Genomic DNA, 15,459 nt, shown 5'->3' with positions numbered 1-15,459 from the left:
TGAAAAACGTGTTGGCACAAATTAGATAATAATGTAAAATTATTTTACACTGATTATACATTAAAATAAAATTTTATTTTATATTTTTATATTATTAATTAATTATTTTACTTTTTAGTGATATTTGATCTACTTGCTTCTCATGTTTGTACATTTTTATATATATTTTTCATTAACACAGTAATGCTTGAAGCTTTTTCTTTTGTGGAATAAATCAAATAAACAAACTTTGATTTCACGTATAACTAAAAATCTTAAAGCATTAGATGTTTAATTTTTTTACTCACTTTAACAATTAACAAAAGCATTATTCTTGCACCTTAACTCATATAGTATTTAAAAAATAAAATAAACAACCTCACTTTCCTCTACATTTTCGTTGTGTGTTTCCAAGCTTAAAAAATTGTTCATGTAGATGGATTCATTCATGAGAAATGAGTTAAATAAGTAGATGCAAAAACTATAACAAGCCATCAACAGTTAATATGAGGAAAATAAAACACATAATAACATAATATATCCAATACGCACAGTTCATCAATTACATGCAAATCTTTCATCATTACTATGATTAATATATTATTATTGAGACAATAATAATTTGGAGGTCTGAAATCCAAAAAGCAAAAGGCAAAAGATGAGAACTCAAGGGTTCTTAAGAAATTCCATGAGATAGATGTTGAGAGCACGACACGCTACGCAGAAACCTTGGAATCCAGCCTCATTAGCCAAGGCCTCGTACTCTTTCTGTGTTCTTTCTCTGCCACCATAGCTATGACACAACATTATGATATCCATTTGAAACTCACACCTTGAAGTCAACTTTGAGTCTGGGATTTCTGGAAGAATGCCTTCAGCCAAAATCACCTTCCCAGTGTTAGGAAGGGAATCATAACAGTTCTTCAACAATTTCAAACATTGCTCATCATTCCAGTCATGACATACCCACTGCATTTACCAAATTATCTCATCAAAATAAAATATAGGGAATTGACGAGAAAAAGCGAAGCAAGATCATCAAATTAATAACCCACCTTCATGAAAATCACGTCGCCTTTTGGAACACTCACAAACATGTCTCCGCTAACATGCTTCACGCCTGCATCAAACACCAACAGTTTCCGTTTTTTTTTTTTTTTCCTTCAAGGGTCCGTCTCTTAGATATGATAAAATAAAATAAAATAAGTTATTAAAGTGAAATAGAAATAAGATAAAATAAAAATAGGTTTTTAAAATTTGTTTTATATTTAACATTATTAAAATAATAAAATAGATATATTAAGCTAGATTCAAAATTTAAATCAATTAACTGAGAATAATAAGATAACAAAAAATATATTGACTTAAATAATGTATCTTATATCAATTTGAATTTAAATTTTCACTCGTGATGATATCAATAAAGATAAAATATCTTGATTTCAATAATTTTTATAAATTTTTTAATCCTAATCTATTTAATTTATTTTTATCTAATAAAATAAAATACTAACTACCAATAACAAAAAAAATATTTACTGTTTTCCTTAATTTATTTTTAGAGTAAATTACATTCTTCTTCTATTTTAAAATTATACAACTCTATTAAAATATTAAAATGGATCATAATTTAATTTATTTTAAATTTTTTTGTCAATATTTTAAGAAGCTCAACAAACTTAATTTTTTTAATAAAAAAAAGTATGCATTTATCATTATTATAAGAGTATTAAAAGCTTATTTTGACATCGAATAATAAAAATAAAATAAAATAATTATCACCTTTAATGAAAATATAGACTTACAACTTTAAACATTAAAAAAGAGTGGTAGAACACAAAATCATTTAAAAAATTAGGACATACAAATAAAAATTAGATTAAAGGTAAAAAAATTAATAAAAATTAGACTGTGATTTTTTTTTTAAGAATGTTTCAACAAAAAAATTAAAATGAAGTAAATTGTTGTGTTTTTTTTTTTTTTTTAAGAGAGTGTGATGTATGATTTAAAAATAGTAGGGATAGTAGTGTAATGTATGCATCTTTTAAAAAAAATGTGATTATAACTTAGTCGTATTTTTTAGTTATACTTAAATTTAAAATGCATGCGAAATTTGTTAATATTTTTAAATTTTGATAGCAGAAGAGTCACTGTATAAACTTCAAACGATATGAACTGAAAAACACCTGGATAAGATGGAGCTTCTTTAATCACATGGGGCAAGTCAAAATTAACGCACTTGATGGTGGGATACTTAGAGGCAATCATGTTAATAATAGCTCCACTCCCACCGCCAACATCAACCACAGATCCAACTCCTTCAAAGCCATTGTAGGTCTCAAGAATTTTCTTCATTGTGATGCTTGAGCAATCAGATAATCCCTTGTTGAAAAGCTTGTTGAATCTTGGATTTGTGCCGTGGAATTCAAAGGCAGTCATCCCATAAGCATTGTTAAACGGAAGGCCACCCTCTTTGATTGAATCTGTCAAGTGGTACCTATAAAAACAATCATTAAACTCTATCTAACCAAGGCATTCACTAATTATAAATACTTCAACTAACCCCCATAATTAACGATGAAAATAGTTTTCTTGCATGGATGTTTGATTCATGTTGCTGACAATCGTTCCTATAGGAGACAAAAAATTATAAATAGCATTATAAATTCCCATTGGAATTTATGGCATGATCTCAAAGACTAACGTGAAATCTCTTTAATATGGACTCTTCTCTAGAGTGAGATTTTCTCCCCTATCATAAAACCAGTGGAACTATGAAAGAAAATCTTCAGTCAAACACTGACTTCTACCTCAACGGCTAATTAAGTTTTAACTCTTCTTCATAGGCAAAAATTTCAGTGGTTTCTTTCGTAAAATATTTTGTCAAAATTACAGAAAATAGTTGAATATGCAATGGTGGTTAGAAATTAAATTATTTGCATTTAATATTTTTAAATGAATTACAACGTATTCAGTAGAACTTATTTTGAATTCAACAACCTTTATACCTCTATTCTCCACCTTCATAATACAGTAAAGTTATGAGACAAGGGCCAGAAAAAGAGCAAAACATAAAGGAATTTAGGAATATATAGTGAAACAGAATACCACATGTCTTTGAGGACAACGTCCTGTTCCATGAGAAAATAAGCAGCCACGGAAACACCGTCTTGATTGTTTACAAGGTATTTGGCCTTTGGGTGAAGAGCATAGTGTCTTTCAGCCTTGCCATGAGGAAGTTGAATGAGGGAGCATGTGAGGATGTTGTAGCTAGCCAAGAGGCGCAACAAGCGGTCCAGCATAGCAGGTGCATCCGGGTTCTTTATTGTTTGGACCTTTGCAGCTATGTGAGAAGGGGAAAGGTATGCACTAGGACCAGCCTTGGCTATAGTTTCTATGATACCAAGATCCAGAGCTGACTTGAGGACCATGGGGAGTGCAGAGGCACCTGCTAGTTCCATGGCAAAAAGGAAGGCTTCTTCATCAGATACTACCTCTTGCCTCTGGGTCTCCTCCATGCTGTGTCATATAGTTTCTATTGATGAATAATTATTTGACGCAATTTTGGTGGTTACAATAGCGCGCCATTCATTATACGTACAGATCTAAGACATATATAAAGTCTCATGTTTCAAAATGTTATCAGAGCCCCGATACAAATGATATATAAGCAAGAATGCTTCATTCTAAAAAAGCCTATCACTCAAGCTTAAACTCATTTACTTAATTTCCTCCTCCAATATTGGATCAGAGCCAGGTTCCAAAATCCTAATAAAAAAAATATAAACACAACAATAGATTCTAGTACAAAAATGGAAAATTGTGAGAAAGACATGGATTTTCTTTCACTTGAAAAGCAAAAGATATTTGATGGGTGGATCTAATTTTTTTCCTGAAAGATAAAACCGTATGCCCATAAGTTGAAATTATGGTTAGATATTTTATGCATATTATATATTAGATCTTTTAGTTTTTATGCTGAGAAAACAAACTCCCTTAGTAGGCCATTGTAGCTTGTGAATGGTTTTCCGTCTGATTTCACATCATTGCCGGAATCCCCATCAGAAGAAATTTCCATGGGTTTGATAAATGAACTTGAAACAACCAATAATGAGTCAATAAACAGCACAGATAAAAAGAGACACCACAACAATACAGCCAATGATATATTGAAAGGAAAATATGTATTCAATAACTACAAATAAATTATTTAAGATCATACATATCGCATATATGAATTAAGAACACTCATGCATTAGTATAGGCATTTGAGAGAGAGAGGGCGAGTAAGGTCGAGAAACTTAGTGAGTTTGAACCTGAGAGTTGATAAGAGTGGCTTGACTTGAACAAATACAAGGGAAAATTAGAACTTGGTAGTGTCTCTTTAGAACGGATTACTAGATCAAAAGTACAAGAGTGGTTTTATGTAAGTACTTCCGCTTAACTTCAATGTGGCTCTCAACTAAATATCTGACATCCTAACCTCATGGGTTCTGAAAATGACGGATCACGTAACAACAGAAGGTGTTTGTTTATTTGGTAAAAACTTTCTCATCGTCCAGATGTATTGATATAATAATGGAGAACAACATTGTACCAAACATGCTGACCATTTTGCTTTGTTAAAGAACGTAAAAAGAATCCAAGAGGAAAATCATTGCATGCTCGGGTCCACCACGTATAGTAAGGGAATGAGTATTCCAATCAGAGGAGCATTCTCCTCCAATATATTTGTTTTTCTAGTTCAGTTTTGCGAAAACTTCAATTAATTTTTATAAGTACATGTCTCTTACATTTTAGTTTTAATTCTTTTAATTTTTATCATCAGAGTGTGAATCTTTAACATCGTGCTTATCTCTCGTCCTTTCAACTAAAAGAAAGAAATGCAACTACTTTTGTTTTTTAAATGTTTTCGTAATAAATGTGTTTAATCTCTCTTCTCAATTTAAAAACCTAAAGTCTATAAAAATGAAATTATACAAAAGTTAGGTCTATTTTAAAGCTTTCATATGTTTGTTTCAACAAAAACTGATTATGAACACTTAATTTTGTTTAAATATTTATTTTATGTTAGTTTCATTAAAAATATTTTTAAATTAAAAAGAAAAAATTTTAAATGAGAGGAAGAAAGAAGAGAAAACATAGAGAGTAAAAGGCAGAAATCAACCTAAATAAACTAATATCCATATATTTATAAAAATCCATTAATTACTCACGATTAACAACACCCTACTTTCATGCTTAGATTATAAAATGATTTAACACCTCATTGTCATTTTTTATTTAATTTTCCGAGTTTTATATTCATCTAATGTGGTATGATCATTCTTCTCAATTCCATTGTTGATAATTTATGTTAGATTTTATTATTTTAATGTTAATAGATCTATGGAATATTATTAGACTATTTGCTCAAAGTTGCACTTAGGATTGTGGTGGGAGACAATTAAAAATTTGGAACAAAATACCGTCTTGACTGCCACTACTAATTTTAATATTTATTTTACAATTTTGGCAAACTCTTAAACAAATTCAAAAACTATTCCATGAAAATAAGGTTGAATCTAGGAGGCGGCTGTACATATAAAGAAGGGTTGAACCCATAATACTTATGATCAATCTGTTCTAAGAAGATTACCTAAAAAATTAATTGTATAAATCAAAATAATATAATCCTTAATTAAACTTTTTAAGTAGGAAAACAGAGGATTATACATCCTTAATTAAACTTTTTAAGATAATTGTTAATAAGATTCTAATTTTAAAATGACTTACGCTAACCAATGCTCAATTAAGAAAATAAATGTTTTAGTAATAATTAAAGGATAAAAAAAAATTCTTAAGCAATATTGTTAGGACACAGGTTAAAAAATAAGGGCACAAAAATAATTAAAACTATTAAAATACATTGATGCTCCTTAACCAATATTCTTATCATAATTTGATCTTTGGTTGATACTGTTGCAGATAGAAGAAATGGCATTATTTCCTATATTTTGCATAATCTTCAGTTCATCTTATTTCTTCTTTGTTTATTTGCATTATAGCAATGATGACAATAAGTCACATGCATATTTGATTGATATATTTTTCTAGTCTTTTGGTCGTGTTCTTATTCTTAGTCAAGGTGCTGTTCTTGGTATTGGTCTTACACTTGTTTTTTTGGTTTTGGTCTTTTGTTTTTGTTCTTGTTCTTTTTTCCTTTTTTCTCTTGATCTTGTATCTTGTTAATTAGGTCTTAGTCCTAACGTTGTGCTTGATCTTCGTATGTAACATGGACTGGACCGATCCTGAGCTTGATTCCCAGTTTGACTAGTCCAACCACCCGACTTAATCTGGGTTTAATGACATGATTCCTACTTTTCTTGTAGAAAATCGAAGTCTTTTCATCTTTTTCAAAGTTGAGAGAAGCCAAGTGACATTTGAATAGACGATGCAAAACTAAACAGTGAGGATAACTTCTTGTGAGTTGGCCAGTTGAATCAGAAGTTACAGAGAAAGGTGAGCCATTTGTGTAGAAAGAGACGAATTCATTCATGAGATGTAAAACAGTGAAGAACTCATATGCCAGAAGCAAAAATTATTTATAATAATTCATCAGTAATATGTGAAAGATTAAATACATTATAGACTATAGCCCTATATAATTCATTTCTTACAAGTAAATCATTACTATTATTAATATACTATCAATTTTGGGATTACACGGTAAAAAAAAATTATAATAAAATTTATTAAAAATCATATAATTTAATGCGTTGATAGCATTAAATACTGTGATTTTTAATAAAAATTATTATTATTTTTTATATCCAACGATACACATTAAGAAAAACGATTTATTATCATCAACACAATAGTTTTCACATTCTGAAAACCAAATTGCAAATGACGAAGGATAAGAACTTAAGGGTTCTTAAGAAATTCCATGACATAGGTGTTGAAAGCACAGCATGCTACTCGGAAACCTTGGAACCCAGCCCCCTTAGCCAAGGCCTCATACTCTTTTTCTGTTCTCTCTTTTCCACCTGAGCTATGACACGACACGATAACATCCATTAGAAACACACACTTCGTAGCCAAGTTTGAATTTGGGGTTTCCGGAAGAACGCATTCCACCAAAATCACCTTCCCCTCGCCAGGAAGGGAATCATAGCTGTTCTTCAAAAATTTCAAGCATTCTTCATCATTCCAGTCATGACATACCCACTGCAGTAAAATGTATTTTCTCATTACCATAAACAAATGGAAAAACATCATCAAAGTAATGCAAATTTTGGCTTCATTAGATGCCATTACATTCATCCCGTGACAAAGGGTACAATCCTTGATTGCTATATTACTATTTAATATTGGAAGTGAATATATTATGTTACTTCCACCCAATTTTTCTAATTCAGATTCTCCGGTCATATATAAATTATTCATTGTAATTTTACATTAATCGCCTACTCTCTAACTTTGATTAATCTTTATCGGTCAAAATATAAATTAATAGTTAAAAAATTTTACTCCAGAGAGGCTGTAAAAAAATTGGCAAAAGAGGATCCACTTTGCTATTTTGGAGTGCATAAGGAGAATAGTAAGGAGAGTGAAAATAGAAAATTATAACAGATGATATACAAAATAATTTTACCAATATTAAGACTATTTGAAAGCCGACATGTAATAAAAATAACGAAAAAGAAGGAGGAAAAGGGAAATAAGTTTCCGTATTTAAGAGTCTAAATATAGATAAGAGAGGTTAGGATTTGGAGGAAGTCAAGCATAATAATAAAGTTTAACTCCATTCATTAATTAATCTTCTAGATAACGTGAACAAATATGTTCTTAAAATTTTAACATTTTAACTTGTTTGACTCTTAATTTTCTCAAAATAAAACATTTGGAAACGGACAATTAATAGTGCCTTCAAATCAATAACTCACCTTCATCAAAATGGCATCAGCTTTTGGAACACTGACAAACATGTCTCCACCAACATGCTCCACACCTGCACCAAAATGACACCCATATTAGTTCTATTATATTGGATGATGTCAAAAGATCTTAGTTAGAACACTATTTATTTAAATTTTAATAGCAAAAAAGCGACAACATAAGCTTGATATGATATGAAGTAAAAAGCACCTGGGTAAGATGGAGCTCCTTTAATCACGTGGGGCAAGTCAAAATTAACACCCTTTATAGTGGGATACTTGGAGACGATCATGCTAATAACAGCCCCAGTCCCACCGCCAACATCAACCACAGATTTGAAACCCTTAAAACCATTATAGGTCTCAAGAATTTCCTTCATTACGAGGCTAGAGTAATCAGACATTCCCTTGTTGAAAAGATTGTTGAACCTTGGATTTGTGCCATGGAATTCAAAGGCATTCATTCCATAAGCATTGTTAAATGGGAGGCCACCCTCCTGAATTGAATCATTTAAGTGGTACCTACAACAACAATCTTTTAAACTCTATATCTAAGCATTCACTAATTAATTATAAATGCTTTAAATAATAACGATCAAAATAGTTAGGCTCATATTATTTAATTGATATCACCAACAAACAATATCTACCCTTGATCGGTGATCCATGGTCTTATAGACTAAAAATAAGTGACATGCATAAGTGTCCACGTGAGTTCTCGTTAACATGTTATGCTCTTTAGAACGAGGTTTTCTCTCAACTATATCGATCAAAAGAAAGAAAATCTTCCATCAAGCATTGGCTACAATATTCTTTAGTTTTTTTCTTCTATATCTAATAATAATTAATCAAGAATTTGGCTCAATTTCGTTGTCGTATATGCAACAGTGTTTATTAGAATTGATATACTTTCACTTAATATTTTTATAGGAATAATTAAGTTCATGAACTTAATAAGCCTAACCATTTTCTTAATCTATCGGCTGGCGTAGTCAAATTTCCTTTGCGTTGAAGCTACGCAAATCAATTGCCGACAAAACAAACAAAAATTATATTCATGGGTTTACCAATGCGTCTACGATCTTTGACAGGAGATTATGACATAATCCGAGTCAAATTTGAGTAAAATTTTCCGTCTTCATTTACATAAGTTTGCAACTGTTGTAATCTTATGAAGTTTTATGATAGTCTTTCTTATTAATCATTTCATTTCTCACATGTCGGATCGTCTTGTTTTATATAACTCTCTTCTCATTAACCGAGACCCAATCAAAGGATTTATCATGTCTAATTATTTATGTCATAGATAGTTCATTTTCGTTTGTGTCTGCCATTTGCATTTAGGACGAGGCTTTGTATAAGTTATTCTAAGTAAATTAATAAAATTTTATCTATAAAAAAGTTAAATAAAAAATTAATACATGATTTGTTTAAAAGAGTTTACGAATAATTTTAAAAAAAATTATAACTCTCAGAAATCATTTTAATTTGTTTTAATAAATTTTTCCATATATCTTATTGAATAAGTACTTAAATAAGTAATTACTTAAACACACCCATAAGTTTTAATATGAAATGAAATTATTTATCTGAGATAAATTAGACAAACACTCATACGAAAAAGAAGATTAAAAAATGGTTAGTACTATAACACAATAAAATTAAGAGCAAGGGAGAGAAGTTAAGAAAAACATATATACCACATCTCTTTGAGGACTTTGTCATGTTGCATGAGAAAGGTGGCAATCATGGAGAGGCCATCTTGATTGTTGACAAAGTATTTGGCTTTGGGGTGAAGAGCATAGTGCCTTTCAGACTTACCATTAGGCAATGGAGAGAGGGAGTAAGTGAGGATGTTGTGGCTAGCCAAGAGGCGCAACAAACGATCCAACATAGCAGGGGCATCAGGGTTCTTTATTGTTGGGTGCTGAGAAGCTATTTGAGAAGGGGAAAGGTAAACTCCAGGACCAGCCTTAGCAATGGTTTCTATGATACCAAGCTCCAAAACTGATTTAAGCACCATTGGAACCGCAGATGCACCCACAAATGTTAGAGCAAATAGAAAGGCTTCCTCATCCTCTCCACTTACGTGCTTCTGCGCTTCTTCCATACTTAATTGTTCCTTAGACTCAACTCAGTACTCACTCACCATATGCATCTTCCACTGCCACTCTCCTTTTATAGAAAAGTTTTGCACAAACTTGCAAGCAATTACTCAATAATGCCAACTACCTAGTATAGTTAATAATATTAGACCCAAAAGTCAGATTGTTAAAACAGATCATCTTCCAGTATTTTGTTCTCACATTCGTTTAACTACGCCATGAATTAGCCAAAGTGAAAATGACACACCATCATTTGATAAGAAAAAAAATGTCTTTTACGCCAAAGTGACACATTTTTATGTGTATCTTTTAATTTTGGAGATATCAACCTTCGAATATTTAAATGAAACAGTTGCATTGATGATCTCGAGCACCCCACTTTATATTTCTTTATGTATTTATTGTATCGAGTACTTACGGGCTGCGCTTAAGACAACGAAATTATAGGTTCACTTTTTACTGAATCAATCTTCATTCTTGTGTGTAAGGTAAAATCTGATCAAAATGTCTATCTCGTATACCCCACATAATATTTCTTTATGTTTTCATTTCGTAGTTAAAATATACTTTAATTTGTACAAGCAAATTTATTTTTTTTGGTGATCGAGTAAAAAAATTTGAATTTCAATAACATTGAATTTTGTGATAACATTGTTTCATTAAAACCTTGGCAAAGTAAAACTTGGAAGTTATGTATACTAAAAGTGAATATTCCCTCAAAAACAACGAACATCATGTCTAAAAATTTAAAATATCTTATGATGTTGTATTCGAAAGAAATAGTTACGAATTTAAATTAATTATACAGATAAGAATTAAATAAATAAAAATTAAAAGTTAGTGTTACATGTAAGACTAAAAATATATTTAAATTATATTTAGACATTTTAATTCACAAAATCACATAATAATTTCATTTAATTTTGTATTTATAATAGTCTTTTGTCCAATTTTATTTGTTATTTTTCAATTATATGCATTAGTAAATATCAACAAGGTCACCGTTTAATACTATAATTCAAATTACTATAAAGATATAATTGTCTATAATAATTAAAATATAAATGTATTAATAGCAAAAATATATAAAAGTATTTACATTTATGTGTTAGTTAATTGAATATTTTGTATGAACTAATAATTATTAAAATTAGATCATATTAACTATTTCAATGTGTGGGCGAATGTTTACAGATTTAAGTTTGAATAAATTTAATTTTTTAAAATTAGTTTTAGTTAAAATTGAAAAGATTAAATTGATCTAATTTATGTTTTAATTTTTTTTTTCTTAAAAGTAAGTTCATAGTAATGCTTGATATAAAATTTTTAATTCAACACAAAAATTATAATATATTATATCTATTTAAAAGCAAGTTTAGAGTTAAAATAATTTTGATTCAAACTTACTGAACAACATACCGTGCATGTTTGAAATCATCTCATGTAAATATGAATTTAACACAAAAACTATAAATAATAATATTAAATTAGCCATAATACATGACCAATTTAATATAAATCCAAACATGCATACAGTCAGTCGTTATAATCAAAATACATTATTGTAAATACACATTTAATTAAGAATCATTAAGTCATCAGTCTGAACAACTTAAAAAATATTGGAGTAAAAATATTTTTTTAAATTAATAATTAAGAGATTTATTTAAGAAGTAGTTGTATTTTAATTGATAACAATTTATATAATACTTTTATTGGAACAATAACCTGATAAATAAAAACATTATTAAAAATTAATTAATAATTTTAATGTTTAAAATAATAAATAATTTAAAACAAATAAAAATTAATCAAATAACATTTAATATAAGAGATTGAATAACTATTTAACCATGTGATGACGTTGGCAGAATTAGAGAACTTGAAGGAATGGGAAACAACCCCCGAAGTGTTGGAAGTTGGAGCACGTGCTGCTCGTACCCTACTAGACTCAAATTTTCTCATGTTATATATATATATATATATATATATATATATATATATATATATATATATATATATATATATATATCTTAAAATAAATTATTCAAAACTTACAAAGAAATAACTTATAAATAAGCTAACGAGTTAGATTTAAATCTTACTCATTTAAATAAATTAATTAAATTAAGTATTCTTTTATCTTTCACAAACAAAACTGAAGCTTTAAATCTTTCTTATATATGCTCATGTTTATTAATAATAGATTTTAAAAAATATTTTTATTTTATTTTTTCAATTAATATTCTTAACAAACTTATTAGTATTTGCTGAAAAAACCATGCTCATAACACTGAAAGCAGCCATTGGTTTAAGACAATGATTATCGTTTTCTAGATCGTATTTACTGAACTAAACAATTTCTTTAATTTGAGCAGCCATACTCCTTACATTGAAAGCAGCCATAATTATCACATTCAAAACACACGACTTTGACCCTTTTATTTTTTAATATTTGGATAGAGTTCCAATTGTTCATTAAATTAAGGAGAATGTAGCTAGGATGATCATTTTATATCATTTTTAATCAGAAACTATTACAAACACTTTATCATATTTTTAAAATGTAATTTTATCATATTTTTTATTGACTTTCAATATTAATTCTTAAGATACTCGTCAGCAGTGTTTATGAAATTACAAAGAATTTTAGCAAGTGTTTTTAATAAAATAATTATTTATTAATGTTTTAATGTTTTTAACCGGACCAATTATAAAACAAGCACAATATGTAAAGCTTTTAAATTAAAGAAAACAAATTGTTTTTAAATATAATTATTTCCCCACTTACCTTTTTTTTATACCACATTTTACTTTATTTTTCTTCATTCTCTTTCTCACATCCATTTCATACCCCATAAAATATTCGTGAAAATACCACTAATTATTAATTCAAATATATCCCCTGCACGTCCCATCTTGTGATGTACTTACAATATTCAATCAAAACAAATAAAGCAGCATTATAATCTAAAGGCGGGAATTAGTAAACAGATTAAGGAGTCGATTTCAGGTTAAAAACTCCTAAGAAGAAAGAGGCAAAGGCACAGTCATTACATCAGTCCTACGAATTTGGTGTCCCTGGAGAGATTTCTTCCACCCAATATCTGTACAATTGGCCGAATAATCAAATGTCTACTAATTAACAACATGTTTAAAAGAAAAATCGTGCCAATCATGCAACTTAAATGAGTTGATTTTTGTTACGAGTCACTGACCCAGTAAAATAAGATGCTTAATATAGGATTTAAGTCATCAAAATCTCTCATCTAATAAATCAGTTTTTTTTATTGGACTCTCATGTATTTAAGTTGCAGCAATTTGTGCTTTTGTCAAGAGCTGAACTACAGAAAATAGGTAATGTTATAAGTCATACATTAACTAAAACAACATAGTCTTTTAAAGATGGTCATAATGTTATGAGTTTTATGTTAAGTAGAATAAGATGCTCAATATACTTAAATTATGAAATTCTCTCAGCTGATAAATTAGTTTAAATCACATAACAATATTTTTATTAAAAGAAGATGAGTTATTGAAAATCATGCAAGAAAAAAAAATCAAATTATCTTTTCAAGTAGGTTATGAGTTGAATTTTTAGGCATAATTTTAAAATAATTCGTCATTTTTTAATTTTACTTTCGAGTTGTTTAACTATAAAATTATTAATTAAATATTATAATAAAGTGATTTTAAGATTTTACTATCGACATATATTCAAATAACATGATAAACTCATTTAATTTATTTTACAAGATAATCGATCTCAGATAAATTTCAAAGTGATTTTATTTGTCATGTTTTAATCCTGCCCAATTATATTTTATAATTAATCCATGCATTTGAAAGAATATTAATATAATATTTTAGTATATTTTAATACTAATATCGGAATCTTTAATTTTTATTAACATTTCATTCAATATCTTCAACTCTAAAAAAATAAAAAAATAAAACCTTCAATATCAAATATTTACCAAAACTCAAACTTTTCAATATTCATATAATATATTTTAAATTGCTTCCATCTAAATAATTAATCTTTTGAATTGAAAAAATAAATAAAAATATTTTTATTCTAATTTTTTTTAAAAGAATTATCTAACATATTAAATAAATTGATATAATATGTATATAAAATAATCAATGCAATAAAAAAAATCCCACACACTACGAGGAGTTAGTTGTTTTTGTTAGAGAATGGAAATTTTAACCTAAGGGGACACTTGACCAAAATTTTTTTTTTTTTTTCAGAAATCTTAAGTTAAGAATGTTTAAACTTTTTGAAACTTTTTATATTCTAGATTTTTAATCTTAATTTAAATTCATTTTTCTATTGTTTTTCTTTTTTTAGCAAAATTAGGAGCTTGTTCAATATTGTAGGTGGAATTGTGGAAAATGTTAAATGTGCTGCAGATTGCTAAGACAAATGCTTTTAAAAAATTGCTGAAGAGAACTTGGGACATTACAGAATACAGATAAAGCTTTTAAAATGTGCCTGCAATTCAGGAACAAGGGATCCTCTATGGGTAGAATTCTTAGTCCATACGCTAATTGACACTCATTCTTCCTAAAATTGCCTCTCAAATCTCTCTACATTTCAAAAACCCTAATCCCTCTTTACTATTCACGTCTTTTGTTTTTAAAAGTCATTCAATAAAAAAAATTGTTATATAAGTGAGAATCTTTTATTTTATAAGTGTGAAATAAACAAACTCTTTATTGATTGATGTACTTTGATATTACTTCAAAATCAAACTCTAACTTTTATAAGTGTGAAATAAACAAAAATATGAGATGCAATATGAATAAAATTTAGAAAATGATATTATCTTTTATGCCTCCTAAATTTGAAGGGGTATACTCCTAAACTTAAAAAATATTAAATACTCTATCTAGATTATATCAAAATATTAAAAGATATTTATGTATTTTTTAAATACACTACTAATTCTACTATTAAAATTAATAATTATGATTATTCCAAGTATAAAAAATATACAATACACTCATTTCTTTTATCTTAATTTTGTCGACTACGGAAGTAATTGGGACCCACGTCAACAACAACCGGCCTGTCCGGCCCAATGTAGAAACGAAGCCGGCCCAAAACAACAACAATTGCTTGGGAATGACACAAATGTACAACTACTGCATTTTAGTTTAAATGGCCATTAATTTTCTTTTAAAAAAACTCATCAAAGGTACATTCACAGTAACTAATATATAACATTTAAAATAATATTTACAAGTTTAATTTTGATCTATAAATTTTTATATTATTATCTACGCACACAATTGAAAGGTAAAAAAGATAATAATTATTTAAAAGAGAAAATTTTATAGTAATATGTTGCATCATAATTAAATACTGGCAAGTTTATATCAAAGCAAAGTCAATCTTAAGTTATTACTATTGAAAACTCAACATTTTTAGACTTTGTTCATGAAAAAAT

General features: G+C 28.4%; 2 protein-coding genes across 2 annotated transcripts; both read right to left on the bottom strand.

Annotated features, from left to right (window-relative positions):
- Positions 1–635: 635 nt before the first annotated feature.
- Positions 636–3,497, bottom strand: LOC113848006 (caffeic acid 3-O-methyltransferase-like). The gene is made up of 4 exons (XM_027477352.1): positions 3,088–3,497; positions 2,166–2,476; positions 1,035–1,099; positions 636–948 (listed from the first exon to the last, which is right to left on the bottom strand). The coding sequence occupies exons 1-4, from the start codon at positions 3,495–3,497 to the stop codon at positions 646–648; spliced, it is 1,089 nt and encodes a 362-aa protein (XP_027333153.1). The 3' UTR covers positions 636–645.
- A 3,388-nt stretch (positions 3,498–6,885) lies between these two features.
- Positions 6,886–10,223, bottom strand: LOC113874611 (caffeic acid 3-O-methyltransferase-like). Its single transcript, XM_027512828.1, has 5 exons — positions 10,219–10,223; positions 9,599–10,009; positions 8,110–8,420; positions 7,908–7,972; positions 6,886–7,188 (listed from the first exon to the last, which is right to left on the bottom strand). Exons 1-5 carry the CDS (start codon positions 10,221–10,223, stop codon positions 6,886–6,888), a joined length of 1,095 nt encoding a protein of 364 aa, XP_027368629.1.
- Positions 10,224–15,459: the final 5,236 nt, after the last annotated feature.

The sequence above is a fragment of the Abrus precatorius genome, unplaced genomic scaffold (genome assembly GCF_003935025.1).
Source record: "Abrus precatorius isolate BTA unplaced genomic scaffold, Abrus_2018 Scaffold8, whole genome shotgun sequence".
NCBI lineage: Eukaryota > Viridiplantae > Streptophyta > Magnoliopsida > Fabales > Fabaceae > Abrus > Abrus precatorius.
This window is presented reverse-complemented; position numbering and strand designations above follow the sequence as displayed.

Bases quoted from the DNA above. Each gene is read 5' to 3' on its own strand.
- LOC113848006 (XM_027477352.1), bottom strand. From the start codon at position 3,497: ATGGAGGAGACCCAGAGGCAAGAGGTAGTATCTGATGAAGAAGCCTTC. The intron at 1,100-2,165 runs GTGTTTTTCAGT...TGTTTGATGCAG, and splicing joins AGAAGCTCCATCTTATCCAG to GCGTGAAGCATGTTAGCGGA. The intron at 949-1,034 runs GTGGGTTATTAA...TGGTAAATGCAG, and splicing joins GCGACGTGATTTTCATGAAG to TGGGTATGTCATGACTGGAA.
- LOC113874611 (XM_027512828.1), bottom strand. The intron at 7,973-8,109 runs GTGCTTTTTACT...ATTTTGGTGCAG, and splicing joins AGGAGCTCCATCTTACCCAG to GTGTGGAGCATGTTGGTGGA. The intron at 7,189-7,907 runs GTGAGTTATTGA...ATTTTACTGCAG, and splicing joins CTGATGCCATTTTGATGAAG to TGGGTATGTCATGACTGGAA.